Genomic DNA, 21,432 nt, shown 5'->3' on the forward strand with positions numbered 1-21,432 from the left:
TTTCATAATTAATAAACATTATTATTTTTTAAACTGCAGAAAATATGGTGTTTCCATGTCAAACGGTTTTATTACATTTCAGTCTTCTGTGATGTCTATAAAGTGTAATATTGGGATGCAAACTCAAAATATCTATATTTTCTTGCCAATAACCATGTGTGTGAGTTGTATTATTTTCTTTCAAGTAGATTGTGACCCTGATTTATCCCACTGTAGTAAAAGATTAATATAATTGTATTTGGTATCCTTGCAGAACACTGTTAAGGTAACATAATTTGTTGATTTGAGTGCTAAGCTGATAATTGGGAAAGCTGGGAAAGATGGACAGTGTTCATTTCGATGTATCTGATAACACCACAGAACGCTTTGCTGAGAACACTGAACTAACAGAGGGTGACCAGTAGCGTTCCAAATGAGTCACATAATGAGGCCCAGAGCACTTGATTTGTCCCATTTGATCCCAGCGCAACAGCCCCAGTACTGTCTGTCCCCCCATAAGCCATCTATTAATCAAGGAGACACGCGCAGCTGTTTGACACCCCCGTTCCTCCCTCTCAGGGCCCCCCAACCCAATAGAGCAGATAAAAGGATTCTTCATGGTATTAGCGCATGCCCCCCTCCCAGTCCCCCCCACCGTCCCCGACAGAACAGGTGTTCACTGGTGTGACGTCACCCCCACAGACCCCAAGACTGACTGACAACCCGGTTATGTCGGCAGCAGGGACGAGCGCAAATGGTCAGGACCTCTTACCAGTTGTTTTACTTCATTACCTATCCGCATGTATTTTCTGAGATCTTAAGATTTCAACTTTCAATGAATGTTAATCCAGTCTCAATGAGCATTCAGACAGTCTTTCCTAGGTTTCCAATGCGCAGTCGGCACAATATTTTGGAAAGGCATTTTTTTTGCAGCGCTATAAACTAGTACTCTACTGCCCTCCTCTGGTTTGAAACTCCAATGGAATAAAACACGATTTACGTTTGGAACTGGCACATTTAATTCAACACAGCGAATAGTGCGCTTAACTGTGACAGATACATAATATGGTCTGCACTTTGCAGAAACTGTTATTTTATCAACGTCTCATAAACACTGAATTACAAACTCTCAAGCAAAAGTATGACGTCGTGATGTGTATTACAGCATGATGGGGCTCAGGACACAAAATGTCTACCTCCATGACATACTTCTCTGATTTCACATACCCATCTATCCTAGACAATATTCTGAACAGCTGAAAGTCTTTACTGATAAATAGCATGCTTAACGACAGAAATGTAACTGACCACAAACCTGTTGCGGAGAGTAGGTCAAAACAAAGGCTTTGGGTAACAGTTCCTTATACTTCTCCCAATTTACTACCACTCAAATATTATTTTCAGATCATCAGGCTATCCCCAATCTTGCTCCTTGAGTTCACCCTTATAAAAAAAAAAAACATTTAAAAAAAAATCACATGTTTTTCAGACACGTGAACGAACACCCTTGTGAATAAATAACCACTTCCAACTATGCCTGGTCCTCATCCTCCCATCCAGGATCAACCCTGCTTATCTACAGAGGCAAACCAGAAGTGGGGTGCAGGGTACTGGAACAAATGTTACAAAACTTGCAACTGGAATAAAAAGGCAGCGAAAGCAAAGGCCAATGTAACACAACCAAAGACAGGAAAGAGGGAGTAGTTTTATTGAATTATAAAATCATAAAATGGGATCCATTCATAATTAATTTGGTCTTGCAATAGTTCGTTTTGCTATCAATTCTTTTGGGTTTATGTTTTCCATTCAATATAATTATTTTGGTTTGCAATACTAAGAATGTTGATCTCGACTTCAGAAGATTTGCTTGATATTAATGGCATAAAAGTAACTCAAGCATTAGATTCCACCATTCTAATAACCCTATGACTCTATTAAAGGTGTTTCAAGCTGCCGTCCTTAATTGAAACATTAACAAATGGGTCTCCCTGCCACAGTTTCGATAAAAAGCTGAGGGATGGGACTAGAGAAGTGCAACCACTCTTAAATCCATAGACTACACTACGGATGCAGAGACCGACCGTCCATGATATTCAAATGATAGTTTTAACCATGTTTTTAGGCTAAGCAATGTACGTATATATTTACAAAAATTGCTAATTTGTCATGTGTATTTTTGCAAGGGAAGGCCTAGCCTATAGCTCAGTGGGATAATACAGTCTTATGTTATAGTCCAAATGTCCATGGGCTGATTCAGGCATAAGGGCATAGTGTCAATGTCCATGGGGTGATTTGGGAATCATGATCAAGCTGAATGACAGTCACAGATGTGTCGTGTGGGCCATTAATGACGTTGCTTGATTGATTGAGCTTTCAGTAAACATTGCAGTGGAGCACATAGATAGGAAACTTTAAGCTTACTCTTGACCCACTGGAACAGCTTGTCCCACTATGTCTGGGTCCAAAGGTCGCCCCAGCCAGATCATTTTTGGGAGCAGTTTCTATTCATGAAACTCAGAAATATCATGTTAAAAATAAAATTATATTATCCCACGAGACCAAGTTGAAAATCTGTTTCCAGTAGACACGCCAATAATAAGGCTATTTATTCCTTTACAAGTGTAAGAAAGTTCATAACAGCATGACTACATTTACATATCATTTATAAGCTTAGACCAAAAAATAAGAGGGCAGTCAGATTGTAAATGTCTGTTTAGGCCTACGTGGGGAACCCTCGATCCACCTCCTTTCCTCTACAGGGCCTGAAGTATCAACTACTCATTTCCTTGAACTTTGCACATTACATTTTCTTGTCACCGGGGTCAGACCAGCCAGCAACATGCAAACTTTCAAACTCCCTCATAGATTGCAGGAGTGCAGCACTGACAGGCTGGGAGTACGAGCAAGCGGACGAGGCGCCAGTCGACGGGCGAACAAGGCAACAGAACATCCAGCATGGTGGGAAGGAGACGTGGCTCCAGAGCCAACAGCGGACCACACCGGCCCCAACAGCAATGCAGTGGGGGACCCCGCAAGGTGAGTTAGACTACCGATAGGAGGCTTATCAAACGGTTAATAATTTTTAAAAAATAGCATATAAAATGTCTAATCTCTGCCAGGTCTAATGTGATTTATTGCCAGAGATTACTGATCCACATTTTGAGCCTATTTTTCAGTACTTCATTCTCAATGACAAACCCTATATGCAGCCAGCATTGCTGACTCAGCAAATGTTGCATTTTCTATAATTCTACATTTGATCTATCATTACTAGTAAACAGTCAGTTATTATGTTGCTCTGGAAATAAGTATTGTGTAATATGATCTTATTGTACACTTTAGTAAATCTGTGTACAGTATGGGAGGGCATGCGTCGAAGGTAGGCTATGCCCGATTGTTCCCCAGTGTATTGTATAACATAGGCAGCTACAAACGATTCCTCAATAAATGTCATGGTACTGTCACTGTTGTAAATGTCGTAATGTTAAAGCATTGTGGTATAGCTCTTCGCCTGGTATATTGATCTCTACCTTCAATTAAAACTTTTTCTTCCGCAGGGATTGAAGACAATTCTTAAATCATGGGCAGATGTCAAACAGTTCAGAGTTCAAAGTGTACTGACAACTCTCCAGATAATTGCTAGCAACCATATACACACCCACTAGCCCTCACATGCAGATATAAACACTAATGGAGCCAGAAATCCCTCTCATATCCAAACACTTATCACAGCCCCGATGATTGCGTTCACTGTAAACATAAAATACTTTACTTATAGAGTATTTATTATCCCCAAATCATCTATGTACCGATATCCCCTCCCATGAGGTAGGTTAACTCTTTCTGTGTCGTCTCAGACTCTGAGGGAGCCAGCATTATTTGCCAAGAAAACAGGATATGAGTCAGAAGTTCCTCATGAAAAGATGACCATCGCCCAGGCCAAGAGAGGCACTCCAGGTCAGTCTTCATTACAGGTCAGACCAATCACAGACCAGTCAGACTGATCATAGGTCAGTTTCACCACCAGTTTTATCAACCCTCACTGGGGCTATTAAAGGATGGGCATCGGAAGAGAAGAGATAAGGGCCAGTCGAGAGAGAGAGAGAGAGAGAGAGAGAGAGAGAGAGAGAGAGAGAGAGAGAGAGAGAGAGAGAGAGAGAGAGAGAGGGGGGGATGTGAACGTGAGAGGTGAGACAAGGAGAACGCAGCGAGACGTAGTTAAAGTCATTGTTTTTGCTTTTCTTGTAGCAGTCCGCCCGGTGCGAGTCTATGCCGATGGGATCTTTGACCTCTTCCACTCTGGACACGCGCGTGCTCTGATGCAAGCGAAGAACTTGTTCCCCAACACACATCTCATAGTGGGAGGTAAATCATATCTTTTGAATCTCAAGTGCCTTTCAAAGACTGCACAAACACGCGTGTACATAAATAAACCGCACACAGAGAGCATGTCATTGTGTGTCTGTCCTTGCAGTCTGCAGTGATGAACTCACACACAAGTATAAGGGCTACACGGTGATGACAGAGTCGGAGCGCTACGAAGCCCTGATACACTGTCGCTATGTGGATGAGGTGGTACGGGATGCTCCCTGGACCCTCAGCCCTGACTTCCTGAAAAAACATAAGGTCAGCACTTCTGGGTCATATGCAGTACACCACTCAATATTACAAACCATCTGCATTGCTTGCGGTTCTGGGTTTTAGGCTGGGGTGTCTGTGTAACCACTTTGTGACATCTGCCGATGTAAAAGGGCTTCATAAATATATTTGATTTGAACCGTCCTAAAATCTGATACAGATGTACGTAGCCCATGTCCCTTTGATCCACATGAAATGATTTTAGTGCTTTTCTGGGATTTCACCAGATTGACTTCGTGGCCCATGACGATATCCCATACACCTCTGCAGGATCAGAGGATGTCTACAAACACATCAAGGAAGCAGGTAAACAAATCTGCTCTGAAACAGACATGAACTTGTAGCCATTTGAGATTGTGTCTCTGTGTGTTTGCTGAGCTACCGACCACCTATTCTCTAACCTGTGCCATCTTGGCTGAGCTGTGTTCTCTCTGTTGGGTCTCAGGGATGTTTGTGGCCACACAGAGGACAGACGGCATCTCTACATCCGACCTCATCACCAGGATAGTGAGAGACTATGACCTTTATGTCCGACGCAACCTGCAGAGAGGCTACACAGCCAGAGACCTCAACGTTAGCTTCATCAGGGTATGAATGACCTAAGCACCTAATTAACTCCGAACAATTAATTAAGTTGGAATGACCATTTGTTACAATAATTTGTATTTGAGGAAGTGAAATGGTTGTTATAGTGTCGGTGGTTGTGGTTGATAAACAGAAGATGCCTTATAGCCGACCACTTGACTTGTCATAGGCTGTTCTCTCTGCTATCGCACGGCAAACGGTACCGGAGCGCCAAGTCTGGGACCAAAAGGTTCCTGAACAGCTTCAACCTCCAAGCCATAAGACTGCTGAACAGTTCATCAAATGGCCACCCTGACTATTTACATTGACTTTATTATTTGCACTGACTCTCTTGCACTGGCTCTATGCACACTCACGACTCTACCCACACACTGTAATACACTGACACTCCAACACTCCAACACTCCACACACACACACACACACACACACACACACACACACACACACACACACACACACACACACACACACACACACACACACACACACACACACACACACACACACACACACACACACACACACACACGTATATTGAAGCTACGCACACACACACTCACACATAGACACACTTTCACACTTCACATACACTGCTGCTACTGTGTTTATTATCTATCCTGATTGCCTAGTCACTTTTACCCCTACCTACATGAACACACTGTATAACCTCAACTACCTCGTACCCCTGCACATTGACTCAGTACTGGTACGCTTTGTATATTGTTGTTATTGTGTTACTATTTCCTTTTTTTTGCAAATACTTGTCTTACTTTTTTCTATCTCTGCATTGTTGGGAATGGGCTCATGCGTAAGCATTTCAAGTAAAGTCTACACATGTGATTTATTCTGCAGGAGAAGAAAATCCGTCTGCAGAACCAGGTGGATCGTATGAAGGAGACGGTGAAGACAGTGGAGGAGAAGTCCAAGCACTTTGTGTTCAAGGTGGAGGAGAAGAGCCATGACCTCATCCAGAAGTGGGAGGAGAAGTCACGGGAGTTCATTGGGAATTTCCTGGAGTTGTTTGGTCCAGATGGAGCGTGGGTGAGTTTACCTTTAGCCCACAATAGATACTATAGTAGGAAGTGTTAACGGTCAATAGGGGGAAGATAGTTAGTATTGATCTCATTCCTCTACGCAAGTGACCACTCATTATTAACAAGTAGCTTAGTAAAGCAACACTTAGTTGGTCAAACAATTTAAAAAAGGATTCATTCACTCTCACTCCCTCTCTTTGTCTCGCCCTCTCTCTCTCCCACCCTATCTCTCGCTCTCTCTCTGTCCTGCTCTTTCTCTCTGTTTCTCTCTCTCCCTCTCTGAGCAGCATGTGATCCAGGAGCAGAGTGGGCGCATGCTCCAGGCCCTGTCACCCTACGCGTCACCCGTTGCCTCGCCCCGTGGCTCCCCCAGCAGCAGCCCCACCAGAGGGCGCTCCCCATCGCCCCCCTCCTCTCCCACATCCCCTTCCTCCCGATCCCCTCGTTCTCCCCGTTCCCCTCATTCCTATCCCACCTCCCCTTCCTCTCGCAAGGGTGCCTTTGCCTATCCCTTAACCTTCCTCGGGGATGACGAGTAGAGATGGCACTGTCATTCCCAAACAAACACAGACACAAACAGTCAGTGCACATGGTTACTTTGTGCACTTTGTGTATGTAAGATGTCGCCCACAGTTTACCATATTTGTGTTATTTGATTGTGTATGTTAAGGTAACTGAATGCACTGTGGTATCTCAATCAGTTTACTCACTCCATTCTCACTTCTGATTCCTGTACCACACAAAAACATAAAAATAATACCACTTTTTCACTGTCTCCATTTTGCATCAACAAGGCTTTATTTTTCTTTAGAAATACTTAGTGAAATGCTCAAATTTGCATTCAGTTGTCTATGATATGCAGTAAAAACAAAACATTTTGGACATTTTATTTTTAATATTAAATACAAAACAATCATTTCTGAGAGTATTTTTTGTCATGCAATAAGCAATCTAAAGTAAGATATGTCTCAAATGATTTAGATATTGTTCCATGCATTTCATAAGCATCCAAAGTTATTATAATCTCTTACTAACTTACAGTACCAAATTGCATCATCATGCATTCAAATAACATCCGAGTAACATTTCATGTCACAAACACATACATACTAACCTAATCCCTTTTTCTAAGCTGGGAAAATGCCCACTGGGTTAATCTATTGAAAACCATTGTACACTGCCATAAAATGATAAACTAATATTCTTGTTTCACACAGTATACAGTTACGCTAGACCATTATTTGCATCAAGGGAAAAAGTACATTATTTCCTGTGGTGTCACTCCCACGTGACACTTATTAAACCTAATAACAGAGTCACTCTATCTGATGGAGGAGGTCACCAATCGCAATCTGCTACCATGGAAACTGTGGTCAATAATAACATACCAGCAAACAAGGAAACAAAGATGATCTGGATTAAAACTGTGTTTTGGCTTTACCTGCCTGATGGAAATAAATATGTTACATGTTGAGACAATATTTCAGTCAGTGCTGTGCTTTAGTTCTGTGCTTCACTGTAGGAGTGGAAGGTAACTTAATGTGTCTGTCATGTGACTAGACATGACCTATGGCATGCAGCATTGCCTGAGGGCCAGACTCAAGAGTTATTTGATCTTGTACTTGGCTGCATCACGTGGGTCACTGCTAGGGTTGCTCCAGTCATCTGCCTCAGGGCCAGTCTGGTAATGTCTCCACGCCGACTTGTTGAAGACGGGGAGACGTTCAAAGGACTCGCTGGACAGAGCCTGGAGGTCAGTGAGAAACAAATATGAAACCACAGCCAGATGATAACGACAATATGCTACTTAACTAAACGCAAGTCCTTAATGCACCTTCAGATAGATGACAGCGTCTGTGCCCACCCCCTCCATGGAGTAGAGGTTCAGGTCTCCTTGGAAGTAACGTGCATAAAGTCGAGAAATGGGGAGACCATACCCAAAGCCAGCCTAAGGACGGAGAAGAAAGAGTGGTTCATACTCCGAAACCGCGGGTCAATAGACTGGCCGCGTCATGAAAAGTTGCATGCGCAGTTCCTCGTCAGAAACCAGCTCTTTTCTACTAGCAGAGGATACGATAACACGCAACTTCAAATGCAGCCTGTGCTTGTTAACAAACACGTTATCAGATGGTTATCGCCTACAACGTCGCTATGTCACCAGAGGATTGATTGCCGAGCCAGCGAATCAAGGTCAAATATCACAAATAGAGCTGGATAAAGCCATAAGAATAATATGCTTGTTGAATATAGATAGCTATAGCCATCCGTCTGGTCTGTTTTCATGGTCATCACTCACTCCCTGTTAAGTTTGTCAAGGTCCCGGCATCAGTGTTCGCTATCTTGCTACAGCACTTTTTGGTGCTGGGGCGCACGTGCATCACTCGAAGATGATGCTGGTAAACCAAAAAATGTCACTATACACCTATTTGGGATGTGTTACCAGTGGTGCAGCCTGAGTTCCATTTCCTGGTTCAAGGCTCGGGGTGGGAGCGGTGGAGTACATGTAGCTAAAGAGCTTGTCAATCTTCCTGAGGGGCACGCCCCCTCCTCTGTCACTGATCTGAGGGGAGAGGACAGGTGTGTGTGAGAACCATGATGAGGTCATCTAAAAACACCAGACCGGTGTCCTTGCCAGTAACAGACCTTGATAGAGAGGTCTTCCTTTCCAAGCGTCACCATGGCCTTCACTTGGGGGAGTCCAGCACTACTGTTCTCATGGTGCTCCACTGTGGCCCGCATCGAATTCTACATAGTCATTCAATAAACATTCATGAATACACATAACTCAGTTGGAACGTATAAATACAACAGGATACAACCAACGATGTTACACACCTACAGTGCATTCGGAAAGTATTCAGACCCCTTGACCTTTTCAACATTTTGTTACGTTACAGCCTTACTCTAAAACAAGTTAATCTTTTTTTAGAATAAGACTGTAACGTAACAAAATGTTGAAAAAGTCAAGGGGTCTAAATACTTTCCAAATGCACCGGACACTACAAATTAGGACCAGTTAATTGATAGCCTAGAGAAGCTTTCGTTCAGTGCAACATAAATGCCGGTCACCTTGAAGAGCTCAAACAGCATATGGAACAGGTGAGATGGAACATAAACCACCTGGATAGCCTTCGAAGGGGCCTTGGCTGAGGAAAGAGACATGTAAATGTTAATGTGAAACAAAGGCAATCAATATGTATCAATCATTCTCTGTTCACATATTACAGTAGTCATGTTTAACGTAATATCACACGAAAATAGATTTCCATTGGATCTGCTCCTCCTCTGTTTACATTTGCAGGTTCGGACAGGAGCCAACGGGAAACTCTGATACGAGGCCAACTTTCCATTCCAGATGACTTTTTCCATTGCAGCTAATAAACCTGCCATATCCTAACCAAGAGCTTAGCGCATACTCAGACGTTTACAATTTAAGCGCCAGTGCCTTCTATCCTACCTATATTGCATTATAGACATGCTACCAGCCTTCATGTAAGCGAATGGCTCCGTACAACAGCTTATAAATGCATAGACGGCTATTCCTCTTTTATAATGCATACACAGGTGGCTCAGTGTGTTTAATTACATTTCAACTTACAATTGTACTCTTCTATGCTCAGCTCAGGGGCGACCAAGTAGTACTGCTCACAGAGCATCTTAGCGGTCTCATAAGCATCTGTAAAAGACAGTAGCATAGAGGCACAGAGGATTAATGTTATGTGGCACTGTGTTCAACTTTGACCTAATCTCCGCCTCACTTTCAGAGAAAAAAAGCAGGAGAGCTAGGTTTTACACAGTCAGACGTAACAAAAAAACAAACCAAAAAAGATATATAGAAATGTACAAATTATACATTTGTGATATCGGTATTTAAATACAATCAAAAATAATAATAACTCAATACAGTAATATGAGATCTGTATGTAAAACATTTACCATTTTTGTCAGTTAGCAGATGCCCTTATCCAGAGTGTCTTGCAGTTAGAACATTCATCTTAAGATGAATAATATTGTACACACACGAAGGTGTCCTCCATTTCAATAGTAATCATCCGCGACATCTCAAAATCCTTATCCCGACTGGTGTGCAAATCAAATCAAATCAAATATTATTTGTCACATACACATGGTTAGCAGATGTTAATGCGAGTGTAGCGAAATGCTTGTGCTTCTAGTTCCGACAATGCAGTGATAACCAACAAGTAATCTAACTAACAATTCCAAAACTACTGTCTTATACACAGTGTAAGGGGATAAGGAATATGTACATAAGGATATATGAATGAGTGATGGTACAGAGCAGCATACAGTAGATGGTATCGAGTACAGTATATACATATGAGATGAGTGTGTAGACAAAGTAAACAAAGTGGCATAGTTAAAGTGGCTAGTGATACATGTATTACATAAGGATGCAGTCGATGATGTAGAGTACAGTATATACATATGCATATGAGATGAATAATGTAGAGTAAGTAACATTATATAAGGTAGCATTGTTTAAAGTGGCTAGTGATATATTTACATAATTCCCCATCAATTCCCATTATTAAAATGGCTGGAGTTGGGTCAGTGTCAATGACAGTGTGTTGGCAGCAGCCACTCAATGTTAGTGGTGGCTGTTTAACAGTCTGATGGCCTTGAGATAGAAGCTGTTTTTCAGTCTCTCGGTCCCAGCTTTGATGCACCTGTACTGACCTCGCCTTCTGGATGATAGCGGGATGAACAGGCAGTGGTTCGGGTGGTTGATGTCCTTGATGATCTTTATGGCCTTCCTGTAACAACGGGTGGTGTAGGTGTCCTGGAGGGCAGGTAGTTTGCCCCCGGTGATGCGTTGTGCAGTCCTCACTACCCTCTGGAGAGCCTTACGGTTGAGGGCGGAGCAGTTGCCGTACCAGGCGGTGATACAGCCCGCCAGGATGCTCTCGATTGTGCATCTGTAGAAGTTTGTGAGTGCTTTTGGTGACAAGCCAAATTTCTTCAGCCTCCTGAGGTTGAATAGGCGCTGCTGCGCCTTCTTCACGACGCTGTCAGTGTGAGTGGACCAATTCAGTTTGTCTGTGATGTGTATGCCGAGGAACTTAAAACTAGCTACCCTCTCCACTACTGTTCCATCGATGTGGATAGGGGGAAGTTCCCTCTGCTGTTTCCTGAAGTCCACAATCATCTCCTTAGTTTTGTTGACGTTGAGTGTGAGGTTATTTTTCTGACACCACACTCCGAGGGCCCTCACCTCCTCCCTGTAGGCCTTCTCGTCGTTGTTGGTAATCAAGCCTACCACTGTTGTGTCGTCCGCAAACTTGATGATTGAGTTGGAGGCGTGCGTGGCCACCCAGTCGTGGGTGAACAGGGAGTACAGGAGAGGGCTCAGAACGCACCCTTGTGGGGCCCCGTGTTGAGGATCAGCGGGGAGGAGATGTTGTTGCCTACCCTCACCACCTGGGGGCGGCCCGTCAGGAAGTCCAGTACCCAGTTGCACAGGGCGGGGTCGAGGCCCAGGGTCTCGAGCTTGATGACGAGCTTGGAGGGTACTATGGTGTTGAATGCCGAGCTGTAGTCGATGAACAGCATTCTCACATAGGTATTCCTTTTGTCCAGGTGGGTTAGGGCAGTGTGCAGTGTGGTTGAGATTGCATCGTCTGTGGACCTATTTGGGCGGTAAGCAAATTGGAGTGGGTCTAGGGTGTCAGGTAGGGTGGAGGTGATATGGTCCTTGACTAGTCTCTCAAAGCACTTCATGATGACGGAAGTGAGTGCTACGGGGCGGTAGTCGTTTAGCTCAGTTACCTTAGCTTTCTTGGGAACAGGAACAATGGTGGGAACAGCAGACTGGGAACAGCAGACTGGTATAGGGATTGATTGAATATGTCCGTAAACACACCGGCCAGCTGGTCTGCGCATGCTCTGAGGGCGCGGCTGGGGATGCCGTCTGGGCCTGCAGCCTTGCGAGGGTTAACACGTTTAAATGTCTTACTCACCTCGGCTGCAGTGAAGGAGAGACCGCATGTTTTCATTGCAGGCCGTGTTATTTCTTACATTAGTACCCCAGGTCATCTTAGGTTTCATTACATACAGTCGAGAAGAACTACTGAATATAAGATGAGCGTCAACTCACCATCAGTACGACCAAGAATATGTTTTCCGCGACGCGGATCCTGTGTTCTGCCTTACAAACAGGACAACGGAATGGATCGCATGCAGCGACCCAAGGAAACGACTCCGAAAAAGAGGGAAATGCGGCGGTGTTCTGGTCAGACTCCGGAGACGGGCACATCGCGCACCACTTCCCAGCATTCTTCTTGCCAATGTCCAGTCTCTCGACAACAAGGTTGATGAAATCCGAGCAAGGGTGGCATTCCAGAGGGACATCAGAGACTGCAACGTTCTCTGCTTCACGGAAACATGGCTTACTGGGAAGACGCTATCCAGGGCGGTGCAGCCAACGGGTTTCTCCACGCATCGCGCCGACAGAAACAAACATCTTTCTGGTAAGAAGAGTGGCGGGGGCGTATGCCTCATGACTAACGAGACATGGTGTGATGAAGGAAACATACAGGAACTCAAATCATTCTGTTCACCTGATTTAGAATTCCTCACAATCAAATGTAGACCGCATTATCTTCCAAGAGAATTCTCTTCGATTATAATCACAGCCGTATATATCCCCCCCAAGCAGACACATCGATGGCTCTGAACGAACTTTATTTAACTCTTTGCAAACTGGAAACCATTTATCCGGAGGCTGCATTCATTGTAGCTGGGGATTTTAACAAAGCTAATCTGAAAACAAGACTCCCTAAATTTTATCAGCATATCGATTGCGTAACCAGGGGTGGTAAAACCTTGGATCATTGTTACTCTAACTCCGCGACGCATATAAGGCCCTGCCCCGCCCCCCTTTCGGAAAAGCTGACCACGACTCCATTTTGCTGATCCCTGCCTACAGGCAGAAATTAAAACAAGAGGCTCCCACGCTGAGGTCTGTCCAACGCTGGTCAGAACAAGCTGACTCTACACTCCAAGACTGCTTCCATCACGTGGACTGGGACATGTTTCGTATTGCGTCAGATGGAAATATTGACGAATACGCGGATTCGGTGTGCGAGTTCATTAGAACGTGCGTTGAAGATGTTGTTCCCATAGCAACGATTAAAACATTCCTTAACCCGAAACCGTGGATTGATGGCAGCATTCACATGAAACTGAAAGCGCGAACCACTGCTTTTAATCAGGGCAAGGTGTCTGGTAACATGTCCGAATATAAACAATGCAGCTATTCCCTCCGCAAGGCTATTAAACAAGCTAAGCGTCAGTACAGAGACAAAGTGGAATCTCAATTCAATGGCTCAGACACAAGAGGCATGTGGCAGGGTCTACAGTCATCACGGACTACAAGAAGGAACCCAGCCCAGTCACGGACCAGGATGTCTTGCTCCCAGGCAGACTAAATAACTTTTTTGCCCACTTTGAGGACAATACAGTGCCCCTGACACTGGGCTATTCTACAATCAGAGCCTGGTGGAAAGTCCCCCTCTCTTCTCGTACAGACATGCACAATCAGGGACATGCTGGTCCATTCTATCCCGAAGCCTGACCATACAAACTGGTTATCGCTACAAGGGAACTAGAAGTGTGGACGATGTGCTCAGTGTAACAACACGGCAAACAGTAAATACTTCACGCACCCTCCTAACAGGCCGAGAGTTCAACCAGAGACAGTTCAACAATTGTAACATTGTGTATATGCATAAGTGACTGTAAAGCCTATGTGGGCCAAACAGAAAGATATTTCCAAATAAGAATATCTGAACACAAAACAGGGATCAGCACGGGCAATATTGAACATGCTATGGCAAAACACTACTTAGAAGCCAAACACAGGCCCATTGTCCTCTTTGCGCTTTGTGGGCATGGAACAGGTTCATCAGAGTTGGCAAGGTCCCTAAAATGCTCTCACAACGAGAGATGTTTTGGATTGATAGGTTAAAACACCATGCATCCTCTTGGTCTAAACGATTATTTCTCATTCAGACTATTCTTGTGTATATGGCTGCGCTGTCATTTGTATGCTCATGTAGGCTATATTTTCATACATTCAATTACAATCTTTCTGTCTAAAAATATTTTTCATACCCCCAAAATCATCTATTTTTGTAGGCTTTATTGTGTCCCAGGAAGTAATTCATTGCGCTAAAATATCTCAAATTTCCTACGTCATCATGATACCTAAATGCAATTTTTTGAGTTTATTCTGCTGATCAGTGTATTTGTATGTAGAGTATATTGTAACAATTGTTTGTTTGACTAATAATTTGAGTACCGCTATCCACCGCCATCGCACAGTTGTGGGCAATTGTAATGATCACCGAGGCACCTGCATAAAAAAACGATGTCTTTGGCACATCTCTTGATGCTCTGATGAAAGCATAACTGCCAAAATGCGTTAGCCTACCAGGACTAAAATAAAATGAAATATTTTGGAGGAGTTCCACCGTTTCCCAATGTTCTTGAACCTGAGATTTAATTTGAAGCCATTGCCACATAATGCAGAGCACCCAGCTAATAAATTGAGATAGCGCACCCGTTACCCACTCCATATGAATGTACTCAAAAGCAATCATTTCTGATGAAAAAACACAAGTGTAAAAAAATGTGTGGATATAGCGTTTTGGAAAGAATCTCTTCACATACAGTGCATTCGGAAAGAATTCAGACCCCTTGACTTTTTCCACATTTTGTTACGTTACAGCCTTATTCTAAAATGGATTCAATTGTTGTTGCTTTTCTCATCAATCTACACACAATACCCCATAATGACAAAGCAAAATAAGGTTTTTAGAGTCTTCTTGGGTATGAAACTACAAGCTTGGCACACCTGTATTTGGGGAGTTTTTCCCCATTCTCCTCTACAGATCCACTCAAGCGCTGTCAGATTGGATGGGGAGCGTCACTACACAGCTATTTTCAGGTCTCTCCAGAGATGTTTGATCGGTTTCAAGTTTGGAGTTTGGCTGGGCCACTCAAGGACATTCAGAGACTTGTCCCGAAACCACTCCTGCGTTGTCTTGGCTGTGTGCTTAGGGTCATTGTCCTGTTGGAAGGTGAACCGTTGCCCCAGTGATCTCTCTGTATTTTGCTCCGCTTATCATTCCCTCGATCCTGACTAGTCTCCCAATCCCTGCCGCTGAATAACATCCCCACAGCATGATGCTGCCACCACCATGCTTCACCGTAGGGATGGTGCCGGGTTTCCTCCAGACGTGACCCTTGGCATTCAGGCCAAAGAGATTCATTTTGGTTTCATCAGACCAGAAAATATTGTTTCTCATGGTCAGAGTCCTTTAGGTACCTTTTTGGCAAACTCCAAGCGAGCCGCCATGTGCCTTTTACTGAGAAGTTGCTTCCGCCTGGGCACTCTACCATAAAGGCCTGATTGGTGGAGTGCTGCAGAGACGGTTGTCCTTCTGGAAGTTTCTCCAATCTCCACAGAGGAACTCTGGAGCTCTGTCAGTGTGATCACAGGGTTCTTGGTCCCCTCCCTGACCAAGGCCCTTCTCCCTCGATTTCTCAGTTTGGCCGGCCGGGCGGCCAGCTCTAGGAAGAGTCTTGGTGGTTCTAAACTTCTTCCATTTAAGAATTATGGAGGCCACTGTGTTCTTGGGGACCTTCAATGCTGCAGAAATTTGTTAGTACCCTTCCCTAGATCTGTGAATTGACACAATCCTATCTCTGAGCTCTACGGACATTTCCTTCGACCTCATGGCTTAGTTTTTGCTCTGACATGCACTGTCAACTGTGGGACCTTATGTAGACAGGTGTGTGCCTTTCCAAATCATGTCCAATCAATTGAATTCACCACAGGTGGATTCCAGTCTCATAGCAAAGGGTCTGAATACTTATGTAAATAAAGTATTTAAAAGTAATGTGCTCATAATCATTCTTCACTCATGCTGCCAAACATACACTTGTAAAACTGACCATCCTACCAATCCTCGACTTCGACGATGTCATTTACAAAATAGCGTCCAATACCCTACTCAACAAATTGGATGCAGTCTATCACAGTGCCATCCGTTTTGTCACCAAAGACCCATATACTACCCACCATTGTGACCTGTACGCTCTCGTTGGCTGGCCCTCGCTTCATACTAGTCGCCAAACCCACTGGCTCCATGTCATCTACAAGACCCTGCTAGGTATTGTCCCCCTTCCCCCCTTATCTCAGCTCGCTGGTCACCATAGCATCACCCACCTGTAGCACGAGCTCCAGCAGGTATATCTCTCTGGTCACCCCCAAAACCAAGTATTTCTTTGGCCGCCTCTCCTTCCAGTTCTCTGCTGCCAATGACTGGAACGAACTACAAAAATCTCTGAAACTGGAAACACTTATCTCCCTCACTAGCTTTAAGCACCAGCTGTCAGAGCAGCTCACAGATTACTGCACCTGTACATAGCCCACCTATAATTTAGCCCAAACAACTACCTCTTTCCCTACGGTATGTATTTTATTGATTTATTTTGCTCCTTTGCACCCCATTATTTTTATTTCTACTTTGCACATTCTTCCACTGCAAATCTACCACCAGTGTTTTACTTGCTATATTGTATTGACTTTGCCACCATGGCCTTTTTTTGCCTTTACCTCCCTTATCTCACCTCATTTGCTCACATCGTATATAGACTTGTTTCTACTGTATTATTGACTGTGTCGTTGTATGTGTCAAACTGCTTTGCTTTATCTTGGCCAGGTTGCAATTGTAAATGAGAACTTGTTCTCAACTTGCCTACCTGGTTAAATAAAGGTGAAATAAAACAATAATAATGTGCTCATTATAAAGCTGTTTTCGCTTTGTCATTATAGGGTATTGGGTGTAGAATAATTGAATCCATTTTAAAATAAGGCTGTAATGTAACAAAATGTCAAAAAAAGTCAATAGGTCTGAATACTTTCCCGAATGGACTGTACTCTTTATTGAATACAGTTTGAATAAGCTGATGTCGCCCTGATGCAGTCTGACTCAAAGTTGCTATTTGTCAAACATTAGGATCAGTGGTATTCTGCTCACCTTTCACCACCTCAGGGACATTGCAGGTCGGATCAATACTTCCTATGTGTTTGGGATGGGAGGTGGTTCTGTCATCACCAAAAAGGAGTGCTGAAACAAAGACTCACCTGATCAAGATCCTCATCAACATCCACTATAAACTCCAAGTCATACACATGCACTATTTGTATTTTATTTTTAATTTATACACACATATAGAAATAGCTGTATTGGCTGGTGATGTCACTTACTGTGCTGGTTGATGAGCATGCGGAAGGATATCCTGTTGGTGTAAAAGCGATCCAGGAAGTACTGAACGTTGCTGCTGATAAAAGGATCAAAGCCAAACTTCTGCTTGTACTCTATGACACCCTGGGCCATGGTGGGGACCACTTCATTGTGCCTATTACGGATTTTGACCAGGGTGTCTAGAAAGCTGTTACAGAGAAATATGGTGTGAGGACTCTCAGAAGTCTCAGTGCTGTCTGAAGTCTCAGTGCTGTCTGAAGATGTGGTGGGTGCCTGGTGCAACTGTGTACATGTCAACTCACTCGTTTAAGGTGCGGCTGTCCTCCGGACCCCTGTGTTCATAATCCAGCAGCTCTTCAAAGCTCTGAATGTACCTGAAACACAAAGACCACAGCACACTGTCATACCCTGGCGTACACACAGACGGATGTCACCATGCATCCCAGAATACTGTGCGCACAGTCACCCCTGAATCAGCACAGAGGGACAGACAGAGGTTCTCACCAACTGTGCACCAGTTTGACGGACGGCTGAATACGCAGGTCACTGGGTAACAGGTTGATTTCCTTCATGGTGTTGGCCCCCCGCACCGCAAGCTCCTTACGCAGGAACACGTAGGAGGTCTTCTCACATGCATTCTCCCTGCCTGTGGAAAAACATGGGGTCAATAAACAGGTGACTGGTAGCAGACCAATACTTGTGCTGTGTTCATTGGACAGAGGTTGTAAAACAAGATTATATCAACAGACCTCTCATGCATGTCAGTTGGAACTTTCAAAGTGTCTGTCTTAGAACCACCTGAATGGAGGTTTGTGACAAAACCACTGACGGAGGTTTGTATTAGTCCAATAAATTGGCCATAAGTACATATGAGGACACTGAGGCCTGGACCTCTAATGTTTTCTAATTTGAAAATAAAGAACTGGTCAACATTTAGTCAGCAGCTTACCACACTGTATCCCACTTCTGGCTTGCTTCTGAAGCTAAGCAGGCTTGGTCTTGGTCAGTTCCTGATGCTACTGGAAGTGGTGTTGGAGGGACAGTAGGAAGCACTCTTTCTCTGGTCTAAAAATAAAATATCCCAATGCCCCAGGGCAGTGATTGGGGACATTGCCATACGTAGGGTGCCGTCTTTCGGATGGGACGTTGAACAGGTGTTCTGACTCTCTGTGGTCACTAAAGATCCCATGGCACTTATTGTAAGAGTAGGGGTGTTAACCCTGGTGTCCTGGTTAAATTCCCAATCTGGCCCTCATACCATCATGGCCACCTAATTATCCCCAGCTTCCAATTGGCTCATTCATCCCCCTGTACCTATTTCCCAGGTCGTTGCTGTAAATGAGAATGTGTGCTTAGTCAACTTACCTGGGAAAAACAAAATCTAAATATTGCTCCCAGCGTTGATCACAACGCTTATATTCTTGATCTAACTCTGTCCTCTCGCGACACAGGCAGTGGGCCTGTGACGTGAAACAAACTACCCGAGCTCGCAGTCGGCTCAAGTAGGCAACTGAAGACGCTGCTGACTGTGCGTTTGTGAGATGCAGGACAAAAGGCCATTTTAAAACCGCCGCGGGACTCTTGCCATATCTACAAACATCCCCCAAACCAACAAAAACTGACTATGAGATTGATTGCACAACTGGCAAACAGTCATTTACAGATAGCCCATGTCAACCAGTAAGGTGGCTAGCTGCCGCCAGAGGCTTTTATTGCAGCAACGTTTAATGTCTTTGGCTAGTATTACTCTTACTTCATCCTTCTATCTGACTAACATTAAACAGAGCCTCTCAGCACTAGCAGAAAATACACTACTAAGTTATCCTAATAACTTTGTTATTGGCGAGGCTGAGGCAGGCTGCAATGAATGCAGGAGGAAGCAGAGGAGACAAGAGAGAGAGGAAGCAGAGGAGACAAGAGAGAGAGGAAGTAGAGGAGACAAGAGAGAGAGGAAGCAGAGGAGACAAGAGAGAGAGGAGGCAGAGGAGACAAGAGAGAGAGGAAGTAGAGGAGACAAGAGAGAGAGGAAGCAGAGGAGACAAGAGAGAGAGGAAGCAAGCAGAGAGAGAGGAAGCAAGCAGAGAGAGAGGAAGCAAGCAGAGAGAGAGAGAGAGAGAGAGAGAGATTAGTACAGTGGCTACAAAACTTGCGGTCGGGGGGACCCATTCCCCTGGGAAAAGAAAATCTGTACTAATCTTATCAAACAAGTTAGGAACTTAAAGAAAGGAAGATGTGTTGTAATATGAACATAACATGAACATCTGTAATCAAAATGCAAACAATACAGTTCTATAAATGTTGTATGTATCAGTGTGAATCATTTGTCATAACTCCGCCATTTCAGAGGTATAACATTACAATTGTATAGTTAATAGGCCATGTGTTTGTAGATCGACTGAGTCGAATGAACCTACAGCGGCCAAGGTGATAAAGGCTGTGTTTTCCTGTTCTGCAAATAGCATTTAAAAAATGTTTTTATTGTAAAGAAATGCAGTAAATGAGCTTCCAATATTATTGCCAGTTAGTCTATGAATATGGCTGCCACACATGCAGCAATAGGTCAGTGGCCAGTTCATATTGAGAGGCAGAACGACATGGAGCTATTTATAATGAGCTGCTGCTACGAACAGTGTTGTGCAGCTGTGAGCCAAAAGTTTCAAGTGGACAGACAGAGAGCTTTCGGGTTGACCTTAGACAGTTCAGCTGGCACAGTTTGTTCTCTAAACTTAAGACACTTACTCTCACAGAGCACGTGGCTTACTGAGAGACTGAAGCCATCCCTCTCAACACCAACATACAAACTCTAGAATGACAGACAGTGGAAATGTATCAAGGCCTCTGTGAGAATGATGTCACCTTGCTTAAATGGAGGTGGCAGCTGATGTAACTATCTACTGTTTATCAAAGCCACACTCAGGCATTATTGGGAAAGTAAGCGTTTTAAATATGAAGTGCCGCTGTCCCATATATCGCGTAAACACAGTAATGTTATTATCGCACACTAACGACAACATCTGAGGTGTATTCATTCCGCCGACTCTGTTGAAAAACGTTTCTTAAACTGAAGCAAACGAAACGGAGAGGGACCTACTTGAATTAGTCCAATAGAAACTCTCGTTTGGCTATGTTGGCTTCCATTAGGAAATGGTAAAAGTTTTCCATATACACCCGTTCGTTAAATAAAGCCATCAGTTATTTTTTTCAATCAAATGGCAACCCTGTGTCCATGACATTTAAACTCTTGGGAGTATTTATTTTTATACTCACCAAAGTCCAGAAACTGCTTGATAGACATCGGCGAGGGAGAGAACCTCGAATAATATTCTATTTTCGATGTTACATCTTTTAGTAGAAAGTTGAACAGCCTCATGATTGCTTCAAGTAATCACTTTCTAACCGTCAACACACATAAATATGAGTACAGTTGATGGCATAAGAACGATTTCCAAACAACCCCCTGTCTACTTGCATCGACAAATATAAACACTCAATACAAGTTACATCCTGATATCCCCTCCTTTGACAGTAGCCCCCCATGTTACATTGATGCATTCGGAAGTACTGTGTGTGTGTGTGTGTGTCCAATTCCGACCCACGTGACAGCAGGACGTGCAACCTTATTGGCTGACAGAACCTCTCCCTTCACCAGAATGATACAAATTTGCCATTGGGCGGTTGGCATCAACGTGCTCTTTTGTCTAGCTAGCAGGAACGTCATTGTAACTTCAATGCCATTTGGAGGGAATTTATTGTTATGACTTTAGATGACGGTATATAATTATTGGTCATGTATACCTTCTGGGCTCTTGTTCAGACAAACTGGACATGTAATTCCATGAACTATACCGCGCCACTGTTTAGGAATAGCCGATGTTCTTCCAACTAATCTCGTAAGAAGCA

At 43.8% G+C, this 21,432-nt stretch overlaps 2 protein-coding genes across 3 annotated transcripts; one reads left to right on the forward strand and one right to left on the reverse strand.

The window, feature by feature from the left end:
• Nucleotides 1–2,821: 2,821 nt before the first annotated feature.
• On the forward strand, nt 2,822–7,013 carry LOC124006837 (choline-phosphate cytidylyltransferase B-like). Of its 2 annotated transcripts, none has more exons than XM_046317033.1 (8): nt 2,822–3,015; nt 3,837–3,936; nt 4,231–4,344; nt 4,454–4,605; nt 4,845–4,923; nt 5,063–5,205; nt 6,057–6,245; nt 6,526–7,013. In XM_046317033.1, exons 1-8 carry the CDS (start codon nt 2,935–2,937, stop codon nt 6,775–6,777), a joined length of 1,110 nt encoding a protein of 369 aa, XP_046172989.1. In that variant the 5' UTR covers nt 2,822–2,934; the 3' UTR covers nt 6,778–7,013. The 2 variants fall into 2 exon arrangements, with proteins under 2 accessions (XP_046172989.1, XP_046172981.1); XM_046317025.1 differs by having other exon boundaries at nt 2,823–3,015; nt 4,228–4,344.
• Nucleotides 7,014–21,108, reverse strand: LOC124006829 (pyruvate dehydrogenase (acetyl-transferring) kinase isozyme 3, mitochondrial-like). The gene is made up of 11 exons (XM_046317012.1): nt 20,800–21,108; nt 18,037–18,178; nt 17,835–17,906; nt 17,535–17,719; nt 17,305–17,394; nt 9,837–9,914; nt 9,308–9,384; nt 8,882–8,983; nt 8,679–8,798; nt 8,073–8,186; nt 7,014–7,985 (listed from the first exon to the last, which is right to left on the reverse strand). Exons 1-11 carry the CDS (start codon nt 20,900–20,902, stop codon nt 7,845–7,847), a joined length of 1,224 nt encoding a protein of 407 aa, XP_046172968.1. The 5' UTR covers nt 20,903–21,108; the 3' UTR covers nt 7,014–7,844.
• Nucleotides 21,109–21,432: the final 324 nt, after the last annotated feature.

This window comes from Oncorhynchus gorbuscha, linkage group LG02 (genome assembly GCF_021184085.1).
Source record: "Oncorhynchus gorbuscha isolate QuinsamMale2020 ecotype Even-year linkage group LG02, OgorEven_v1.0, whole genome shotgun sequence".
Classification (NCBI taxonomy): domain Eukaryota; kingdom Metazoa; phylum Chordata; class Actinopteri; order Salmoniformes; family Salmonidae; genus Oncorhynchus; species Oncorhynchus gorbuscha.